Source organism: Engraulis encrasicolus, chromosome 24 (assembly GCF_034702125.1).
Source record: "Engraulis encrasicolus isolate BLACKSEA-1 chromosome 24, IST_EnEncr_1.0, whole genome shotgun sequence".
NCBI lineage: Eukaryota > Metazoa > Chordata > Actinopteri > Clupeiformes > Engraulidae > Engraulis > Engraulis encrasicolus.
The window spans coordinates 20,943,881-20,963,970 of record NC_085880.1 but is presented as its reverse complement, the minus strand read 5'-3'; the positions used below and the strand labels follow the sequence as shown (position 1 = coordinate 20,963,970).

Here is a 20,090-nt window from a genome sequence, read left to right as displayed (position 1 = left end):
GAAAATCTACTCGAGTAAAAGTACAAAATTACTTCTTTCAAAATGTCATTTCAGTAAAAGTTACTTAGTTGCTTTCAGTTAGCTTTTCTATCGAGAAATTCCATTTTTCTTCTTGAATAGCGCCCTCCGTGACCTCTGTCTATTTCTGCACCAGTCATCTTCCAATAACCTGGCTATCGTGACTACAAAACCCTGCGAGCGTTGACCTGGCCCTGAGCACCGTATTCTCAGAGGGCCTTCAACCTGCATCTATGTGTATCAAATGCCTCGTTATGGTTGAAACGATCAATCAGGCCACTCTTGCCTCTGGCTTATTTTGCAGTGGGGAAGTTTACATACTAAACTTTTATTGTCTTCAAAAATGAGATGGATATGAACTTCAAATACCCATGTTTGCCAGACTGACTTGGTCATGGAATTTTGAGCAGAATCAAAATAATAAGTAAGCCCAGGGTCTGCCCATTGCCGAATATTGGGCTGTCAAACCTAGAGCTGCCGAAGAGCTGCCGAATTGAGCACCGAGTTTAGGTGGGAGAGGGTGTTTTTTTAAAAGTTTGAAATATTTGGTTCTGACTTTTTCCAATTGCTAATGTTTGATCATGGTATGTAATTTGCTCACATGTAATGTGTCATTGTTCACCTTTTCCTTCTTAGGTTGGCTGGAAACCTACTTCATCCCATAATATCCCACCCAGGGTAACAAAAGAGAATTGAGTGGAAGCTTACAGATGGCATGTCCAGAATACCTCCAAATGTTACAAACTGGACCTTAAGTTGAATTAAAATTTTAGAGAGGATTTTGAATCCCAAATTAATCTTCAAATTTACAAAATACATTTTAACAATACAACATCTTTTTGTAACTTATTGTAAAGTCATTACAGTAACTTAAACGATTTCATATAGAGCCTTTATGTAGGTTGTCACATTTTGCTAACTCTTAGTTTTAAAATGAGTTGACCTTACAAAAAACTACTAAGAATATGAACCATAACTGAATAATTTCCAAACACTGGCAAGTATCCTGCGTTCAGTATTACATTCCATAAATATCATGTAGTATGAAGATTGACTTACGCCATGGTGAGGAGACTGTTGACCTGCTGACTCTTGTAGGTATTCTACTGAACTGTATGCTAGAATGTCAGGTGTATATATAGGCCTACTGTATGCTACCACTGCAGTGTCAAAATAACTATTTAATTAATTATTGGCATTATTTGGCAGAAATGAAACTATTATACCACTAAGGCCTACTCACATACCCATACCTGCATCCACAACATCCAGTGCTTCCTGGCAGTGAGATCTTCTCTTCAATTGCATTGCGTGCAAACCTCATCCTCATTTGCATCCTAAAAATTAACATGGGACAGGCGTCACATTCAATAGCAAGAAAGAAACCTAAAAGCAGTTGTTACTGTAAAAGGGATATGGGCTTGCAAAATAGTGAGACAAGGTGGTGGCTCTTCTTATACAGTAAGATTTTTAGTTGTTTATTTCCAGAATTCATGCTACCCATTCACTAATATACCTTTTTTCTTGAATACTTACCACCCCCATCAAAGTATTCATTATGACTGGAAAAATTACACTTTTCATACATGAAAAGGGGGATCTTCTCCATGGTCCGCCATTTTGAATTTCCAAAAATAGCCATTTTTAGCTGCAAAAATGACTGTACTTGGATCTTACTAGAAAATGTTTGTTTATTACTTAGTAAACTTTCATGTAAAGAACACATTTGGCAATAGGCAGTCTTGTTTCAATGAGCAGCATAGTTGCAGTACCTTTTTTGACCATTTCCTGCACAGTGTCCCTTTAAATAAAAAACAACTTATACAGTCGTTGAATGATACTCAATTAGTCTAAATGGAAAGGGGGGGTCCAAGTGCACCTGCCCTCCCCCACCCCACCTTGTCTATTTTGTATTTTTAAAGGATAACTTCAGCCGATTTAAACATGCAGTTGTAATGATCACACTACACTGGACTTGTCAGTACCTGAGATTTTTTTCTTCAGCCTTTTCAGAGATCCTAGTCATTGTAATGTGGGCAGGTGTTTGTTTACATTTAAAAAAAAACATCTGAATTTATTCCCAATAACATCCAAAAAGGTTATGTAACATCAGCAGACAACTAGCAAGCAGTGATACCTTTTGGGAAAATATTTGGAGTAGCCCTATGTTAAGAACTTTTTGAATGTAAAAAAGCTGCCCCCATTAGAATAGCTGCAGATCTAGGAAAGGGCTGAGCCGAAAAATGCACTTTTAACCCTTTAATGCATCTGACTGGAACCTGACAAATTATGGGTCAAAACCTTTGAAGTAAGCTATATACAGAGACAAATTGACACATTTTCCCATATATTGACCTGAGGAATGAAATTAAAGTTTTTGACAATTGACAATCACTACGTTTAGGCCTACATGATGTTTTTAATTCCGAATTGATAATTAATAGACGTTTTCGAAGCAGAATTAAGCTTTATTCCGAATTGAAGTCGGTTAATTCCTAATTAAATATTTCAGGTTAACGTAGCATATATATCTAAACTTAATTTGGCAATAAAATGGCCTAAATTGTTTTCTTACTTCAGCCTCTGCTCTGTCTTATTCACCACACCTGTACTCTCATTAACCTGCCAGCTACACCACATTCTCTGCTTATCACCCTCTGTATATCAAGCCCTGTTTTTCAGTACCATCAGACCATTTGCAAACCAATACCAGTTACCTGCCTATCTTGAAGCGTCTCTGACTCTTGCCTGTGAACCTGGCCCTGCTCGACTACTTCTCTGATCTCCTGCCCCGGTAATCTTGACCTGCCTTCCGTCTTACTTCTATAGCCTACTCCGGACCCAACTCTGGTGACTCGGAACCAGCCCCATGGGCCACTGAGGTAGGAAGCACCCGCATTCACTCCCTTTTCCCCCAATCCTTAAATAAACGTGCAAACGTGACACTTGTGATCCTTGTTGTGCTTGTCTTGACATTTCATTCTGTCAAGATTTATTGTGTTTTGGTGAGCTACTTTTTCACCAATTACTCTTCATGTATCATTTACAGCATGTAATTGATTATTGTGTTGGATATTAAGCCAAAATAATGACCCTCTTAATTTTCAACCCTTTAATACCCTAGACTGGAATGTGAAAAATCATAAAAATGAAACGATGTGGGATAGCTTTTGAAATAAACCACACACAGGAAAAGCATTAGCACATTTTCCCATACAAAACAGACCCAAGGAATGCAATGAAGTGCATTTTAAGCTGCAGTTCTGGATAAAAACGGCAGCAGTTTTCGATTAAGTTTTATTGTGTGCCTCTTCTAATGTATCATTTACCGTAACCGTTTTTAGGGCAAGCGACTATATTTTATCACTTCCGATTAATTGCACATCACAAATGCCCCCTCTAGGGTGTACAACCAAGTGGGTTATATGATATCAATCAGGGGAAATCATGCTTTCACAGGTAGTGACATGACATTTGACCAAACAACATTGGCCTGGAGCCTGTCAAAAAAACATTTCACTCGGGAGCTGAGATTTGTGTACCCTAAGGGAATAAAGTATGAATTTGATTATCATATTGGGTCTTAGGTTGAGACAGTATCTCACTTTTATTTTTAACCTTTTGTATCAAACCTGAAAACTCAATGCAGCATAAAGTGGAATTGCTGGCATCAAAGATTATGACCTATTGTGTATCAATTTCGCCCATTCACGTTTTGCCCTTGTTTTGCCCATTACTGCAGCTTGGTTCTTGTCATATTCCTTAAAAAATAAAATAAAAATCAGGTGTCATAAAAAAGCCGGGGAGTGTGCATGAACACAAGAGCTTCTTTGTCAGTTAACTTTCACGTACAGTATGTTTAATTGTTGCCTCTTTTCTCTTCTATATGTAACCGGTGGTTATCCTGAACTTTTATTCTGACGGGGTAACGACGCTCCCCTTTTCCTTCCGGTGGGTAGCGTATATCATTCCGGTGGTAACTAGCTAGCAAAGAGGCTATGTTTTTGATGCTGCAGTGTGTAGCGTGGGGTACACCGCTCTCTCTCTGTGGTTGAGCCATCGTACAGGAAAGGTAGGCGTCCTTCTCGGTTGGTTTATTGCTCTTTTTGGTGCATTGTAATGTACTTAGTTGTTGGTTACTGACACCATTTAACTTAATTGTAGCCCTGTCCATCGGCGGCTGGCGTGGGGTCGGCTGCTGTTCTGGGATGGTGTGCTGAGCTGGGCAAACTCAAGGTAAAAGATGCGTTCTGTACGCTTCTCTCGTGTGTGCGAACGTAGTCTCTGTTGTGACTGATGTAGTGTTACTCTATCACAGTGTCGCTGGTGATGTTCTTCCACTTTGTGTCCTGTGTGGTTGACTGCTTGCATGCCGCTTCGAGAGAACCAGAGGAGGAGTTGGTGCCTTCGACTACACTGATGCAGTGTCACTAGAGAAGGGGGGCATCACTGTTCTTTTCCCAACCTTTTGTTTCGTTTTGTCCTATTGTGTGAGTGATTCATCCTGTACAACCTTTTCACTTTGACGTCCGAGACGAAGGGGCTTGTGTAAGTTTCACTCTAACATCCGAGACAAAGGGGCTCGTGTAAGTTTCTACTTAGTAACCGCCAAGACGGAGCTTGTGTATATGATTAGGGTATGAACACTGAAGTATTACTGGGAGACGTATCTTAAATCTCAGACTCCTTTTGGAACCTATACTTGCTGTAGGGGGAGACCAAAGACGTGTGTCTAACAGGCTTGTGTGTGTGTGTGGTGGCCATTACCAATTTTGCCCTTTTGGCAGTTTGTTTTCTTTTTAAAATTTGATTTACTAACTTTGTTTGCCGTGCATTTTTTGTTATTTGGTCTACCCCTCGTGCAAATGCCAATTTCCATTGGCACTTTTGCATAACTTGCACATTTGCACATTTTGTATATTAAGATGACGTGCCTTTAGGTACTGTAAATGTTCATATGCTCTATTTTTATATGTGACTGAGCCCGTGAGGCATATTTTCAGAAAGAGATTCATTACGAAAAGAAGAAAATAAAAAGAACTCTGGATTGTATGACAGTTGTATCTCTTGTTATTCACTAACCTGTTGCGGGGAAAGTCAAATCAAGTGTTTGATGGTTGGGTTCTCTCACCCTAACAAATGAGAGTGGCGTAGTCACTAAACATCTTAAAAATATTAAAACATCTAAAAATCTTAAAAATATTACGGTAAAGAGATAACGCAGGCCACATTTGGCAGTAGTCGGCAAAGGATAACTAAGTGGATACAGCTGTCTACAATTGTTAGTGGTGGGTTTTGTATGCATTTGGTTTTGTTTTGTTGGGAAAAGAACAGTGATTACCCCCAGCCAGCGGAGGGCCCCACCGACGAGATCACCGGCAGGGGTGCTGGCATAGCCGACGGCCAAGCTGCGAGAGAAGCATGGAAGGACTGTCTGAGTTGAAGCAGATGGCAGCGCATCAGCAAGGGCAGCTGCATGTGCTGTCAAGGTGGCTGGGCATTTCCCAGCAACCTCAACCTCAACCGGAGTCGCAGGAGGCTAGCTTCACGTGGGAGAGCCAGCATCTGGGGCACCTGGTGAGAGACCGTGATGGGCAACGGGTCTCTGTGGGTGCGCAGCGGCAGCCCTCGCCGACAGCCCACTCAGGGGGCAATGGGCAGGCCTCCAAACGCAGACTGTCATTTAGTGGACCGGAGAGTAACCGTCCAAGAAGAACGTCCATGTCGCATGAGGCTGGCTTCACGTGGGGGAGCCAGCATCTGGGGCACCCGGTGAGAGACCGTGATGGGCAACGGGCCTCTGTGGGTGCGCAGCGGCAGCCCTCGCCGACAGCCCACTCAGGGGGCAATGGGCAGGCCTCCAACCGCAGACTGTCATGTAGTGGACTGGAGAGTAACCGTCCAAGAAGAACGTCCATGTCCATTCAGCCTGGCGTGACTCCATCCTGGATCATAATGCAGTGTCTGTGTATGATTATGTGCATGTGTACTTTGTTGATGGTTAATGTGCTGGGGGGCCTCTAGTGTGCGTGTGGTTGCGCTCGTTGGATGCGCGTGCGATGCGCGTGCTGGTGTGTGTGTGTGTGTGTGTGTGCATGCTTGTTGGGTGTGTGTACGTGTGTGCGGGGATGTGTGCGAGTGCGGAGTGTCACCGGGACGGTGACCTTTTAAAGTGGGGGTGTATGTAACCGGTGGTTATCCTGAACTTTTATTCTGACGGGGTAACGACGCTCCCCTTTTCCTTCCGGTGGGTAGCGTATATCATTCCGGTGGTAACTAGCTAGCAAAGAGGCTATGTTTTTGATGCTGCAGTGTGTAGCGTGGGGTACACCGCTCTCTCTCTGTGGTTGAGCCATCGTACAGGAAAGGTAGGCGTCCTTCTCGGTTGGTTTATTGCTCTTTTTGGTGCATTGTAATGTACTTAGTTGTTGGTTACTGACACCATTTAACTTAATTGTAGCCCTGTCCATCGGCGGCTGGCGTGGGGTCGGCTGCTGTTCTGGGATGGTGTGCTGAGCTGGGCAAACTCAAGGTAAAAGATGCGTTCTGTACGCTTCTCTCGTGTGTGCGAACGTAGTCTCTGTTGTGACTGATGTAGTGTTACTCTATCACAGTGTCGCTGGTGATGTTCTTCCACTTTGTGTCCTGTGTGGTTGACTGCTTGCATGCCGCTTCGAGAGAACCAGAGGAGGAGTTGGTGCCTTCGACTACACTGATGCAGTGTCACTAGAGAAGGGGGGCATCACTGTTCTTTTCCCAACCTTTTGTTTCGTTTTGTCCTATTGTGTGAGTGATTCATCCTGTACAACCTTTTCACTTTGACGTCCGAGACGAAGGGGCTTGTGTAAGTTTCACTCTAACATCCGAGACAAAGGGGCTCGTGTAAGTTTCTACTTAGTAACCGCCAAGACGGAGCTTGTGTATATGATTAGGGTATGAACACTGAAGTATTACTGGGAGACGTATCTTAAATCTCAGACTCCTTTTGGAACCTATACTTGCTGTAGGGGGAGACCAAAGACGTGTGTCTAACAGGCTTGTGTGTGTGTGTGGTGGCCATTACCAATTTTGCCCTTTTGGCAGTTTGTTTTCTTTAATTTGATTTACTAACTTTGTTTGCCGTGCAATTTTTGTTATTTGGTCTACCCCTCGTGCAAATGCCAATTTCCATTGGCACTTTTGCATAACTTGCACATTTGCACATTTTGTATATTAAGATGACGTGCCTTTAGGTACTGTAAATGTTCATATGCTCTATTTTTATATGTGACTGAGCCCGTGAGGCATATTTTCAGAAAGAGATTCATTACGAAAAGAAGAAAATAAAAAGAACTCTGGATTGTATGACAGTTGTATCTCTTGTTATTCACTAACCTGTTGCGGGGAAAGTCAAATCAAGTGTTTGATGGTTGGGTTCTCTCACCCTAACAAATGAGAGTGGCGTAGTCACTAAACATCTTAAAAATATTAAAACATCTAAAAATCTTAAAAATATTACGGTAAAGAGATAACGCAGGCCACATATAACAGAGTCAAATGTAGGCTACACCAACTATGTGTTGTACCCTTAAAGGGACTCTCCACCCATTTGCATTAGGCTTTCGATTAATAGACACCCAGTCATACTTTTGAATGGTCGTGCAACACTCTCTCAATTCCGCCTGAGACAGGAGAAATCCATATTCACCTCTTAACACTTCCTCCTACAATGATGTAAAAATTGTCATTTTGCATCATTGTAGGAGGAAGTGTAAGAGAGGTGGATTTCTGTTGAGACCACAAGTCTTTTTCCCACCTTTTCAACCCTTCCCATAGGGGGTTGGACCTAGACTCATATACACACGTGAGTGAGTTGTTGACCAACCAGTTCATGGGCGTGTGACCTCGGAGGCAGTCCGCAGACGAGCGTTGAAGGGGATAAGCAACTGCAGAGGTTGCAGGATCTGACTGTAGTCGCATTCATCCCACGATAGTTTGACACCATGTGACATGTCACCTCGTCGACGCAATATCACCGAAATTTTGCAGTTTGACAGGAAATCTAACCGTCATGCAGCATTTTCATCCAGAGTGCATTGCTGTCTAAATGCGCATGCATGCGTTGATGACTAATGTTTGTTTGTGAATCGTACGGTTTCGGTTTTCGGTGCGGTTTGTACCATCCCTAGTTGGGACACAAGCTTAATTGTGAATAATAACAAAATACTGCCATTTTCAAAAAGTCTGGTTCTGACATTAGTTGGAGAACGGTACAAAGAAAACATATCAGCCATCAAAACTGACCAAAATTATTGTTTTGGGGGATATTCATGAATATGTAAATCCAACGCGTCTCAAAAGAGTTGGGACGGGGACAAATAAAAGGCAGCAAATGTCGAGGAAGACTAAAAACAAAACAAAGAACAACACTTAACAGTTAATAGCATTAACCGACGAGATGATTTTATACGAAAACAGTGTTGATTCCTATCTTGGACATGATTTCACCAGCTTAAATGGTAGGTGTATTCCTTGTCATGTTTTTCAATGTTTTCCTTTCTGTAGTGCTTACAGTGTGACAGGTCTTGACCAAAAAAGCCATTTTATGTCCTGCTGGTCCTTATTTTGGAGTTAAACTGTTAAAACATAGTAGAGAATGCAATTTGTCCTTACTATGTGGCAGTAATCGAAAATCTCCCTTCAAAATGTAATGCACAAGTGGCTTTTCATGCTGTTTAAAACCCATTTATTTCATTCAGTACTGTATTCAATTCTACAGGTGAGTTAGAACAGCTTAACCAATGTACTACTGCACCCCCATGCCATCATGGAGGCTGACTTTTGAAGTTAGCACTAACACAACTTGCATGGTCAATTTTCACTGTAGCACAGGATGTGCAAGACTCTATTATTTTCAAAAAGAATTGACTTCTGCAACTTCTGCTGACTTATGTAAGCAAAGGACAGTTTCCCATGTCGTCTGGGTCTATTTCAAGTGAGCTCGGGTGGATAGGGGAATGTTAAACCCCTCTATCATTTGCACACATGAAGCGTCCTTAATATGGTCAAGTTTTCACTAGCTGTAATTCTCGGAGTGCTAGAGTGAGACTACAGCCAATATATATTTCATGATGTCATGAACCTATACAATGATTTTAATGACAAAAATATGCCTTATATACACTCAATCACGGTAGGCTAAATCAATGGAATTCAAAACTTTATGTAATAACTATGGTAATTGTTCCCTCTGCATCTTTAATTCTGAGTGACTCAGCCTCTCCGTGATTGTCTTATACCTGGACACTCAAATTGTTCATCAGTACAATTTATTTTGAAATGCTCTTCCTTGTTGTTTTTTCTTATTTGGATGTTTATAACATTTCACGGATCCCCGTCCCAACTTATTTGAGACGTGTTGCAGTTATCAAATTAGAAATGAGTACATGTGTCCCCTCAAACAATATTTTTTCTCGGTTTTAACACTTGATATGTTGTCTTTTCACTATCCCCCATCTAAGGAATGTATTGAATGTTTTGAAAATGTTAGCATTTTGATTTTAATCTCAGTTTACCAAATGTACCAACTTCATCGGAGTTGGGGTTTGTACATATATGACCCACTTTCAATACATATTCATGTCTCCACCGGTGGAATGCCCCTTTAATGGCAAGGGTGTCTTTTAAAATTTAAAAAGAAAAAAGGGCATATCCAGGAGTTTTAGCAGGAATGAAGACTACTCATTGAGGTGGTAGAATATTTGTTCCTGCCATGCAAGACCTCTCAACATAAAAGGATCACTACTCTGAACCTCAGTTTGTTAAGATTACGAAACACACACACACACATATACACACACATGGGCAAGAGATTCTTTCTTCTGCGCATTTATTTACATCATTTGCACATTGACATGATTGTTTCGTGATCATCTAATTTAAATATTTAACAAGTGTCATATAACAAATATTTCACGCAGCAGGCAAGTACGCTAAATACAGTGTATGGACAGTTCTTGTAAATGACAATCTAATTTATTTATGTCTACTTTGAAACCAGGCTGTAGGTCTACTGTAATGTTTTTTTTAACCAGATACTTACATGAATGCACTACAGTATATTTCCCTTGTTGATAGAAAGCTCTTGCTGTTAAAAGTTGTTCATGAGATACAATCTTGCGCTTAATGTTCCTCAGATTATGTAGTTTCGTCAGTCTAAAATGATTTGTGGAGTATGTTAGCATGCATTCATCAGAATAAAACATCTTATTATTTTGCTTTCATATTGCATGGGAAATTGCACAAAAATTAAATGTGATTAAGTCCCAGCAGAAACTCCTGAAGTTCATCGCATCTGGGGTGTCTGTAGTTGTTAGCAAGCTTCTTCAGAATCTGGATGCTTCTCATAATGTCGGGAGATTGTCGAGGTATTTCCACAGCTTTCTTGTGATAATCAATAGACTCATCACTGGACCTCTGAATTGAGTGGAGGTGCCCTGCATATTTACTGTACAACAGTTGTAATTGTGCAGGCTCCATGCCCTCTTCTTCTTTGAGGAGATCCAAGTACATCTGATCTGCTTTGCCTGTGTTTCCAGACATTGCATATATTGCTGCCAGATCTATTCTTCCCCTTACGTAGAAAGGGAAAAGTCTGATAACATCTTCATAAACTCTGATGGCATTTTCCATCAGCACCCTGTCTTGATTTGATTGCCCTGATTTGAAAATCGTCCGTTTGTAACAGATGGCCAGCTGTTTTTTGGCTTCCCTGTCAGATGGGTATTTTTTCTCGAACTTCTGTGCAACATGCAATGCTGACTCTAAATCGTGTAACCTCAAGAAATATAGAATGTTTGAAAGATCTCCAAGAGGACGTTGAACACGCAGAGCTAGTGTGTGAGCCTCTCTGACCGCCTCATCCACTGGCTTCTTTCCAGCATCCACCATAGCGATCAAGTAGATCATAGAAATGCGTATGTCGTCTGGATCGACCTCTTTGGCCTTTTCGACCTGTTGTAAGAATAATGGGTCTGGTCTATTCTGTTTGTTCCAGGTCTCTGTCCCTGTTTCCCTGTTCATTTTGACTTTTGCCAAAATGAGGCCTTTATGCCACGATTTCCTGTTCGAGTCTCCTTTCACAGCCTTTTCAAACTCACTCACTGCCTCCTTCCGGAAATCAGCACCAAACTTTATCAGTGTCCAGCCTTTCTCCCCGTGCACCTCTGGGTGCATCTCAAATCCAGGTGGAGCTGGGAACTCCTGCTGGAGACTGGCAGCTTCCTCCAGGCACCGCTGGGCGTCAGCCATTTCTCCCAGATGATAGTGCACCCAGGCCTGGTCGGCTTGGTTCACCATGAGCTCAGGTCCTCTGCCATCTGTGGCCTGCTCTTTGAGGATCACCTCAGCCTTTCGCAGGCATGCTAGCGCGTTCTCGGTAGACTCTGTGGAATTGTCGATTTTGTAGTGTATGTACGCCAGCACGTTGTACAGCTGGCCCTTCCAGGAGAGGGAGTCGCTTTCAATGCTCTGTTCCAGGAAGTGTCGCGTGTCACGAAGACGTCTAACGTTGTCACTGAGTGTCCAGGTGAAGTGGCACTGCAGCTGCGACAGGCGTTCCATCATAGTAGTCTTTTGTGCACTAGACAGAGAGAGAGACATGCAAACAGTCAGACAGGCATTTAGACACACAGACAGACAGACAGACAGACAGATAGACAAGCAGAAAGACAGGTGATATATATACAGTAAAGCAGATTAACAGAGAGAAAGATAATAGAAGATACACATGGACTGCACACAACAAAGTCAAAGATATTTAAACCCCTCCTTTCCCTTTCACCTGTCTTGCGTGAAGGCTTCCGGATTGTCCCACCTCCTCCCCCTACTCCTCCATTCCCTAGAGCACCCAGCTACATTCCTATACAATGGGGGCGGAAGCGGATCTCATCCCGCATGTTAAACATCCCTGGACCGAGGCCAACCAGGATGCCACTCACGCTTATTGTACACCAACGAGAGGACTTCCCTTGAAACTGCACGGCATAGACGTAGAACTAATCTGACAGCCTGATATGGAGAGAGTCCATTAGGCTAGTCCCCATTATAAAAACTTTTGCTAAACTTTTACGTAAAAGAGTTCTTCTGTAAGTGAAACTTTGGTCAGCATCACAGATATGAGCATGACCAGTCAAGCATATATTGCAATATTTTGGATGAAAAACTTAACAGCACTGCAGGAATAAATTGTAGTGTTCCAGTAACCATATAAACATCTTATTTTTCTTTCTTTCTTTCTTTCTTTCTTTCTTTCTTTCTTTCTTTCTTTCTTTCTTTCTTTCTTTCTTTCTTTCTTTCTTTCTTTCTTTCTTTCTTTCTTTCTTTCTTTCTTTCTTTCTTTCTTTCTTTCTTTCTTTCTTTCTTTCTTTCTTTCTTTCTTTCTTAAATTTGTGTATTCATTCCAACGTTCAATGGTCATTATTATCAGTGCTGCCACCTGATCTATAAAGCCTTGTTGTCAATTGGTAATCTTGGTACACAGCTATCTAGTGATAATTCTGAACATAAAGTGGCAAATAAAAATGATCAAACTGTAACTGAATATTATGCAACTGACTATGACAAGTATGTCCACATACTTGTGTGATTAAGATGGTGTCGCTAGCTTCTATAATATAATACCAGTTTCAAGGAAATGCCTCTCTCCTTTGGTTTCATTTCTGCAAACACAGACAGAAAGGGAGAAACCGAAACTGTGACAGGATTATGAGAATAGATTCAATCAGATTACAGTTCCCATAATAAAGCTGTTACTACGTTTACGGAAAAAGAAATGACCTAGGTTATAGAGTTAAGCTACTTTATTCATCCTTAATTTTCCTTTGGGGTCAGTACAGTAATGGATCAGTAATTTATTTAGGCTACAGAATGTACAACACATTCACAAATCTTTTTTTTATGAATACCACCTACCACCATCTCAAAGTTCATTAAGATAGATGTTTCATATCTAAAGAATATGTTTTATTTCGATTGGATGTTATTATAAAGCTACAATGAGTGGAAATTTCGGCCATCAACTGCCTCTCCACACAAATTTGCCGCCTTGTTTAGTAGAGTAGAGTAGTAGAGAGTAGAGTATCGTTTATTGATCCCAGGGGGAAATCCCTGCGCTGCATGGATTTGCTCTGCGCTGAGAACATGAGAGCAGTGCGCAATTACGCAGTCGCGCAGCTTAGAGGGAACATTGCACCTAGCCTATTTTTGAAAATTCATTGGTTTTGGCCTTCCGTTCCGTCTCCACGTAGCCAGAGTTTTACAATCGACATACAAAAAATCTGGCTTTAAAAATATCCCATTTAGGGGTCTATAACACACATATTACAATGGAGTTTTTAACTTTTATCCACATGTTGCGTTTCCTCCTAAACAGTTTGAAAATATCCTGCTACGTGGAAACAGTACCCAAAGGTGTATTGTGTGAGATTTCCTTCCTGCTTTTCAAACTGGCTAAGGCCAAAAAGTAATATATGTTTGTCAAGCGTATCAATCAGAATCATTATTACAGTATTATAAAATATTTTCTGATCAGGTAACGTAGTTCAAGATGGAGCTTTGACTGGTGAAACAGTTATTGATATTGAACACCAACAAATTAAGCTGGTTTTACCCAGTTCAGACAGAGGGTGGGGCTACTGAAATGAACACCAATTCCAGATACGAGAGGGTGACATTTTTTTAAGTTGTAAATGTTCTGCCATTTTCCAATATAGTCCAGGACCAGCCCTGTAGACCCGTTCGCAATTTTGAGTTGAGGGCGTTTCTCACTGGATTTGAGTTAGTGGGTTCCTAGACATTAAAAATCACGGAGGTGCTCATCCACCATAGTGCCAGATTTTTCACAATATGGCCGCCAAATATGGCCGTCATCGCCTATGACAAAAACCTGTGTTTTTTACTTTTAAACTGTTTATACACATGCCATACATCAATTCTGAACAATATTTGGAGAGGAAACCATTTCTGACAATTACATGAGGAGAATGTGACCTTAAAAGGTCATTGCCAAGGTCAAATTTGCTATTCTGAAGAATGTCAATAGACTTTCATTGTAAAAATGAGAAACAAATTCTCAATTATGGTATGAGCAGTTATTTGCTGATATTGCTATGATTATTTTGTGTCAGTATAGTGTCAGTATAGTCCTTAAAAGGTCAAGGTCAAGGTTAAGGTCAAGGTCATGTTCCAGGCCTTTTCCCTATTCTGAACAACTCGGCCATCTAACACTTCCACACAGTCAGAGGTCAGGACAGCACATGCACTGCAACAGTCAACACAGATAGGATCCCCCACTAGAAGAGCAGAAGTGTGTCAGACATCACAAGAGTACACAACTTCACTGCCTCTTTCAAATGCTTGTGCATAACAATCAAAGCAGAATAAGGCGAACACCATTGCATATGATGCTTCCCACAGCAAAAGCCTTCATATCAAGAACCTTCTCGCAACTTTTCACAGGATTGGTTCATGTTCAAGCTACCAGACAATCAGATCTGACCAGTCTTCTTGCTAGCTATGTTGTGGAATGCTCGAAAAACCGACAGAAAACCATACTAAGCACTTTTACAAGGGAGGATTATACATTGGCAGGTATCCAACTCTGATTATGCTGACAAATCATCACTTTCTAGTACCAAGGGTTCACACTATGCAGCCTTATTACTGTTTCAAGATGCTTCAGTGAACAGACACCTTCAAAAGTCTCCAGTGTCGGGCACAGAATTAAGCCAAGCTGATGATATACTGCAGAGGAATTTACCATGTCAAGAGGTAGCTGATCATGCAAAGCCAGTGGTTCGACCGGCCCTACCACCAGACATGCTGCTGCATCCTGAAAACAAGCAAGCAACATTACTGAATGTTGCAACTGCAAAAGGTTTATCAGGAAAGCATGAATTCTTGATCAGCCTGATTCGCTCTGGTGTGTCAGGAGGAGACCTTTTGATGCGGGCTGCTGTACACACACTTGTCTCATCTGCTGTGGTGCCAATGATGCGTGCTGGCTTCCTTCCTATAATACCAAGACCCATTACTGAGTGTGCCACTGTCAGACTGCCTATCCAACTTCCGGTGTTCACAGACAGATGAACCAGGCATCAATGGCAGTTTGGTATGATGAACCCTGCATGAGATGGAGCACTTCAAGGATCTCTTCCGCTGTATTGGCCCTTTCCATTGGACACGTGTTATTCTCAGATATCAGGGAAAATTGCCTCGAGGTTCTGGCCTGGATGATGCATTGATGCATACAGGCATTGCACACTTCACTGGCTTCAGTTGCCCAGAATTTGAGTTTGAGGCCTTGATTGAGCAAGTGGAGAGCTTGAATCAAGACAAGTCAGATCTCTGCCAATTCTTTGAGGTTTGGCTGGATTTGGCGGCCATCATTAAAAATGCTGTTGTCTCTGAAAGAGAAGGAAAATGAATCAATATGTGGCTAACATAACGTCCTATGCCAATCTTTGCAGTACGTAACTGCATTAATTACCTATGTTATGGATCATGGTATCTTGAACAAATCAAGATTCTAGTGTTAACACATTCTGAGCTGTACCATTGCTTTTCTGTAGGTCAGTGGGTTGTGCAGGATCGCCATTGCTAGTTCTGTGCTGTGGGAGGTGACATAAAGGTTGAGCAGCATTCAGAGATTATTTAAGGGTCATGGAGGGCACTTTGGAGTAGGAGCCACACGCAATGTTAATGTTGCAGCAAAGTTTGAGCTCTTTCCATCAGATTACAATGATCACTGATGTCCTCAACTTTCTCACCAACAACACCACTTTGAAGCGGACAGAATGCCACCTCCAACATGCACTGAGCACCACTCCACGCCTTACATTCAACTGAAATGTGTCATTGTTGCTAGACGTTGTGGTTGATCCGCAGAATCCATACTCAGTGACCGTTAATGCACCCGTTCCACTGCACAATCTGCTCAGCAACCAGGTTGTCACACCTCGCCTGCGCAACCGTCTCCAAAGCTTGCTTGCAAGCTTGTCTTCAGCTTATACAGGCAGGATAGGTTGGTTCTCATGAACATTAGATAAGTGGAATGTTTCAAAAAGGAATCTTCTGCAGTACAAAGATCAACCATAGAAGACACCAGCAATCATCGTAAAGGAGCAGAAGTTGGTCTCATCTAAAGACATAGCTGAGGCACATAGGAGGATGGACATTGCTGATGAACGGGGCATGAGTATTCAGCAGATCTCATTATGTCCTTTCAGCATCACCCCTGTTAGATGGTGACCTTCCGTTGGTTGTTAACAAGTCAAAGCTTGTCAGTGAAATTGAGCCTCACCTTAATCTCACCCAATGAAGCTCTGAGTCTACTTATTACCCTCATGTTCGGGTAGACTTCATGTCAAAGATCCGTCAGATGCCTCTGGCTGTCATCAATGCCATCATCAACTCAGCAATATCCCTCTGGTGACATCCAGAGCTCATCCATCTTGTGACTCCTACATTGAGATGTCATTGAAGAAAGGTGAGCGCATGGGGCGTACCAACTCAACAACAGCCGTTGACATCATTGGCATGAACGGACAAACACCCATTCCTCACCAACTTGATAAGTTCTGGGCCTCTTTGTAGAACAAGCTAAATCTCCAATTGTTAGTTCCAGACATTATTTTTTTATCAAACCAGAGGCAATACTACTGTCATTGTCAGCCCTGTTGTTGTTGATGAAGAGGTGCTACCAGCAAAGTCAGCTGATGGTGAAGAGATTCCAGAGCTCTTGAACTGCGTTGATGAGGCTTAGGCCAGGTTGCTGGTGCATGTTGAGTGGGCTGTTCGTGTGAAGCAGAAAAGTTGTTATGGACTCAAATGATACAGACACATTTGCATTGCTTCTCCACTACAGCCCATATTTCCAAGAACTTGGTATGCAGGAGATTTACCAGCAGTATGGCACTGGTTAGATGAGGAGAATCTAACCCCTCAATCAATTAGTCTCTCATCTTGGAGTGTCACTGACAAAAACTGTGATCAAAGAACATATCCTGTAAGGAGATGATTGCATGAGTAGGGGGGTTGCATGAGGTTGGGACTAAACATGCAGCCATGGTTTCTGATCCAGTCCAGTACTTGGTTAACTTTGGAGAGGCCAAAATATTGACTGAGTAGGATGCAACATTGGCTGAGAAGTACTTGGTGCGTGTCTGGGCTGGGGCCAGATCAACCACAACAGCTGTAATATTTGATGATCACAGAGAAGAAATGTACAGCAATGGTGCTGGAATCAATGCTCTTCCTCCCATCAGTAGTGCTATAAGAGGGCACATTCAGAGAGGGGCATTTCTAGTTCATAGAGTCTGCAACATACTTGCAAGAACCAAGGACCCCAAAATAAGGCATGAGCCTAAGCAACATGGGTGGCAGGAGCACACACCTGGCATACTCCTGCCATTAAAATGCCTGAAACCATTATCATAAGATATGATATCATAATGATAACATGATTTTTTGAGTTAAAATAAATAAATCACTACAATGTTACAATGTTCCACCTTAGTAAATGTATTGTGTTTTTGGCTTAATTTAAGCCTAGGTCTTTATCATCACATTTATTCATTAATTATTTATGCTATGATGGTCCATCAAGTGTTAAGAAATATTAAATGTTAGAAATGTTAGATTTACATTAAGTGGCAGTTCCTTATTCTTAATAATGACTTAATGGGCAAGCACATGGCTGAGTTCTTCAGAATAGGGAAAAGACCTTGACATTGACATTGACCTTGACCTTGACCTTTTAAGGACTATACTGACACAAATAATCATAGTAATATCAGCAAATAACTCCTCATGCCATAATTGATCATTTGTCTCTCATTTTTACAATGGAAGTCTATTAACGCTCTTCAGAATAGCAAATTTGACCTTGGCAATGACCTTTTAAGGTCAAAATCACACATCCTCCTCATGTAATTGTCAGAATTGAATTCCTCTCCAAACATTGGTCAGAATGTATGTATGACATGTGTATAAACAGTTTAAAAGTAAAAAGACAGATATTTGTCATAGGCAATTGCGGCAATATTTGGCGGCCATATTGTGAAAAATCTGGCACTATGGTGGACGAGCACCTCCGTGATTTTTAATGTCTAGGAACCCACTAACTCAAATCCAGTGAGAAACGCCCTCAACTCAAAATTGCGAACGGGTCTACAGGGCTGGTCCAGGACTAATAGCTAATGTTTGATCATGATGTGTAATTTGCCTGTCATCGTTCACCGCCTCCCTCATCCCTCCCCTGTTCACTGATGGGTTGGCTGGAATGCCCATAATGTCAGATGCAGGTGAAACGAGAACTCAGTAAACCTCCAGGCTACCTACAAATTGACCTGGGAACTGGACATCCAAAGCTGAATTTAAATTTTAGGATGGCTTTTTAAATCCCAAGTTCATCTTCAAATTTCCAAAACCAATCTCCACAGTTAAATATCTGGTTTACTCATAATAAGTCATCCCCGGAAATTATACATCTGAGTCTGTCAGTTTGTAGGTGGTGACATTTAACAAAAATCTGAACCACAACTGAATCATTTTCAAACACTGTCAATTGTCCTGCGTTCAGTATTACATGTCCTTCCATAAATATCATGTACTTATATATGAAGATTGCCTTACGCCATGGTGATGAGACTCTTTTGTCCTGTTGACTCTTTCCAGCTCTTGTAGGTATTCTACTGAACTGCATGTCAGATGTAGGCTATATATACTGTATGCTACCACACCCACACCTTTAAAAATGATAATCATTTGGCAGAAATGAAACTGTTCCACCACTAAGACAGGAATGTAAGCTTGCGTGCTGGTAGAATGAAAGACATACGCACATACCCACATGTGTGTGTGTGTGTGTGTGTGTGTGTGTGTGTGTGTGTGTGTGTGGGGGGTGGGGTGGGGGGGGGGGGGGGGGGGGGGTCTGGGTGAGTGCCATGGGAACTCCCATTGTCATTATCACAGCACTCAACAATTCACACAAAAAAAATGCATTTGTACCTCACTCTTGAAAGGAGGCAGCCCAACTGGGTGTGAGACGGCACTTGCTCTGTCCTCAGTCATGGAGAAGGATGGGGCACCAGTGCCACACCTTTTAAAGTAAATGCTAATATGTAAGCATTGTAAGGTATTCACTGCTAGCGTGTATGAGATACACACACACACGCACGCACGCACGCACGCACGCACGCACGCGCGCGCGCGCACACACACACACACACACACACACACACACACACACACACACACACACACACACACACACACACACACACACACACACACACACACACACACACACACACACACACACACACCACCACCACCACCACCAAAAAAAGGAAACAACTCACAACTAGACTACAGCAATCTTCCCTCTTGATCAAACAAATGAAAAAATAGTTATGCACTAATGAAAATAGGGATTCCACAGGCATTCTGATGATTGTTGCATGATCATATTAGGATCTCTCTCACACACAATGGCAGCCAGTCAATCTAGTTCCTCCTGTTTTTTCCTGGCCACTGGTTTCTGGCATCTGGCCTCTTGCCTCTTGCCATGCTCCATGGAGTAGACAATGTGTTGTCAAGCAGTGCAGAGGGGCTTTGTGAGGGGCTTTCCCCCCATTCAACACCCCAATTGCAAATGAAAGAATGATTCTGAATTAGGCCTATATTTTTTACTTTTAAAAACTGAAGGCTGCAGTAAGGGACAGGTGGAGCTGATTTGCAGACATTGTCGGCCTTCATTATGTAAAAAAAGGCGTACCACTGCCTTGTCACTTTGTGACCAATGGTGACCTTACCACTGATGCCAGCCACTGAAGATGCCTGACGAGAAGGTTTGCCTAAGGGCAGAGTTTAAGGTGCCTTCAAAAAGTATTACTGGAAGGCAAAGGTAGACATACACTACATATAACCTTTAAATTATTTGCCACATGTTCCTTGCAGCAGTTTCACTGAATCTGTTGATCCCAATCAGCACACCTCATGAGTAATGAGTCAAGTAGGGGAGACCGGGGCTA

The 20,090-nt window shown here is 42.0% G+C and overlaps 1 protein-coding gene and 2 long non-coding RNA genes across 3 annotated transcripts; 2 read left to right on the top strand and 1 right to left on the bottom strand.

Annotated features, from left to right (window-relative positions):
* The first annotated feature begins 3,916 nt into the window (after positions 1 to 3,916).
* On the top strand, positions 3,917 to 5,169 carry LOC134441182 (uncharacterized). The gene is made up of 3 exons (XR_010033109.1): positions 3,917 to 4,090; positions 4,183 to 4,254; positions 4,337 to 5,169. It is a non-coding gene; the product is annotated as an uncharacterized LOC134441182 (long non-coding RNA).
* A 978-nt stretch (positions 5,170 to 6,147) lies between these two features.
* LOC134441174 (uncharacterized) lies at positions 6,148 to 7,458 on the top strand. The gene is made up of 3 exons (XR_010033107.1): positions 6,148 to 6,386; positions 6,479 to 6,550; positions 6,633 to 7,458. It is a non-coding gene; the product is annotated as an uncharacterized LOC134441174 (long non-coding RNA).
* Positions 7,459 to 10,186: 2,728 nt separating this feature from the next.
* On the bottom strand, positions 10,187 to 18,731 carry LOC134441202 (interferon-induced protein with tetratricopeptide repeats 1B-like). The gene is made up of 2 exons (XM_063191396.1): positions 18,691 to 18,731; positions 10,187 to 11,638 (listed from the first exon to the last, which is right to left on the bottom strand). Exons 1-2 carry the CDS (start codon positions 18,693 to 18,695, stop codon positions 10,306 to 10,308), a joined length of 1,338 nt encoding a protein of 445 aa, XP_063047466.1. The 5' UTR covers positions 18,696 to 18,731; the 3' UTR covers positions 10,187 to 10,305.
* Between the last annotated feature and the right edge of the window lie 1,359 nt (positions 18,732 to 20,090).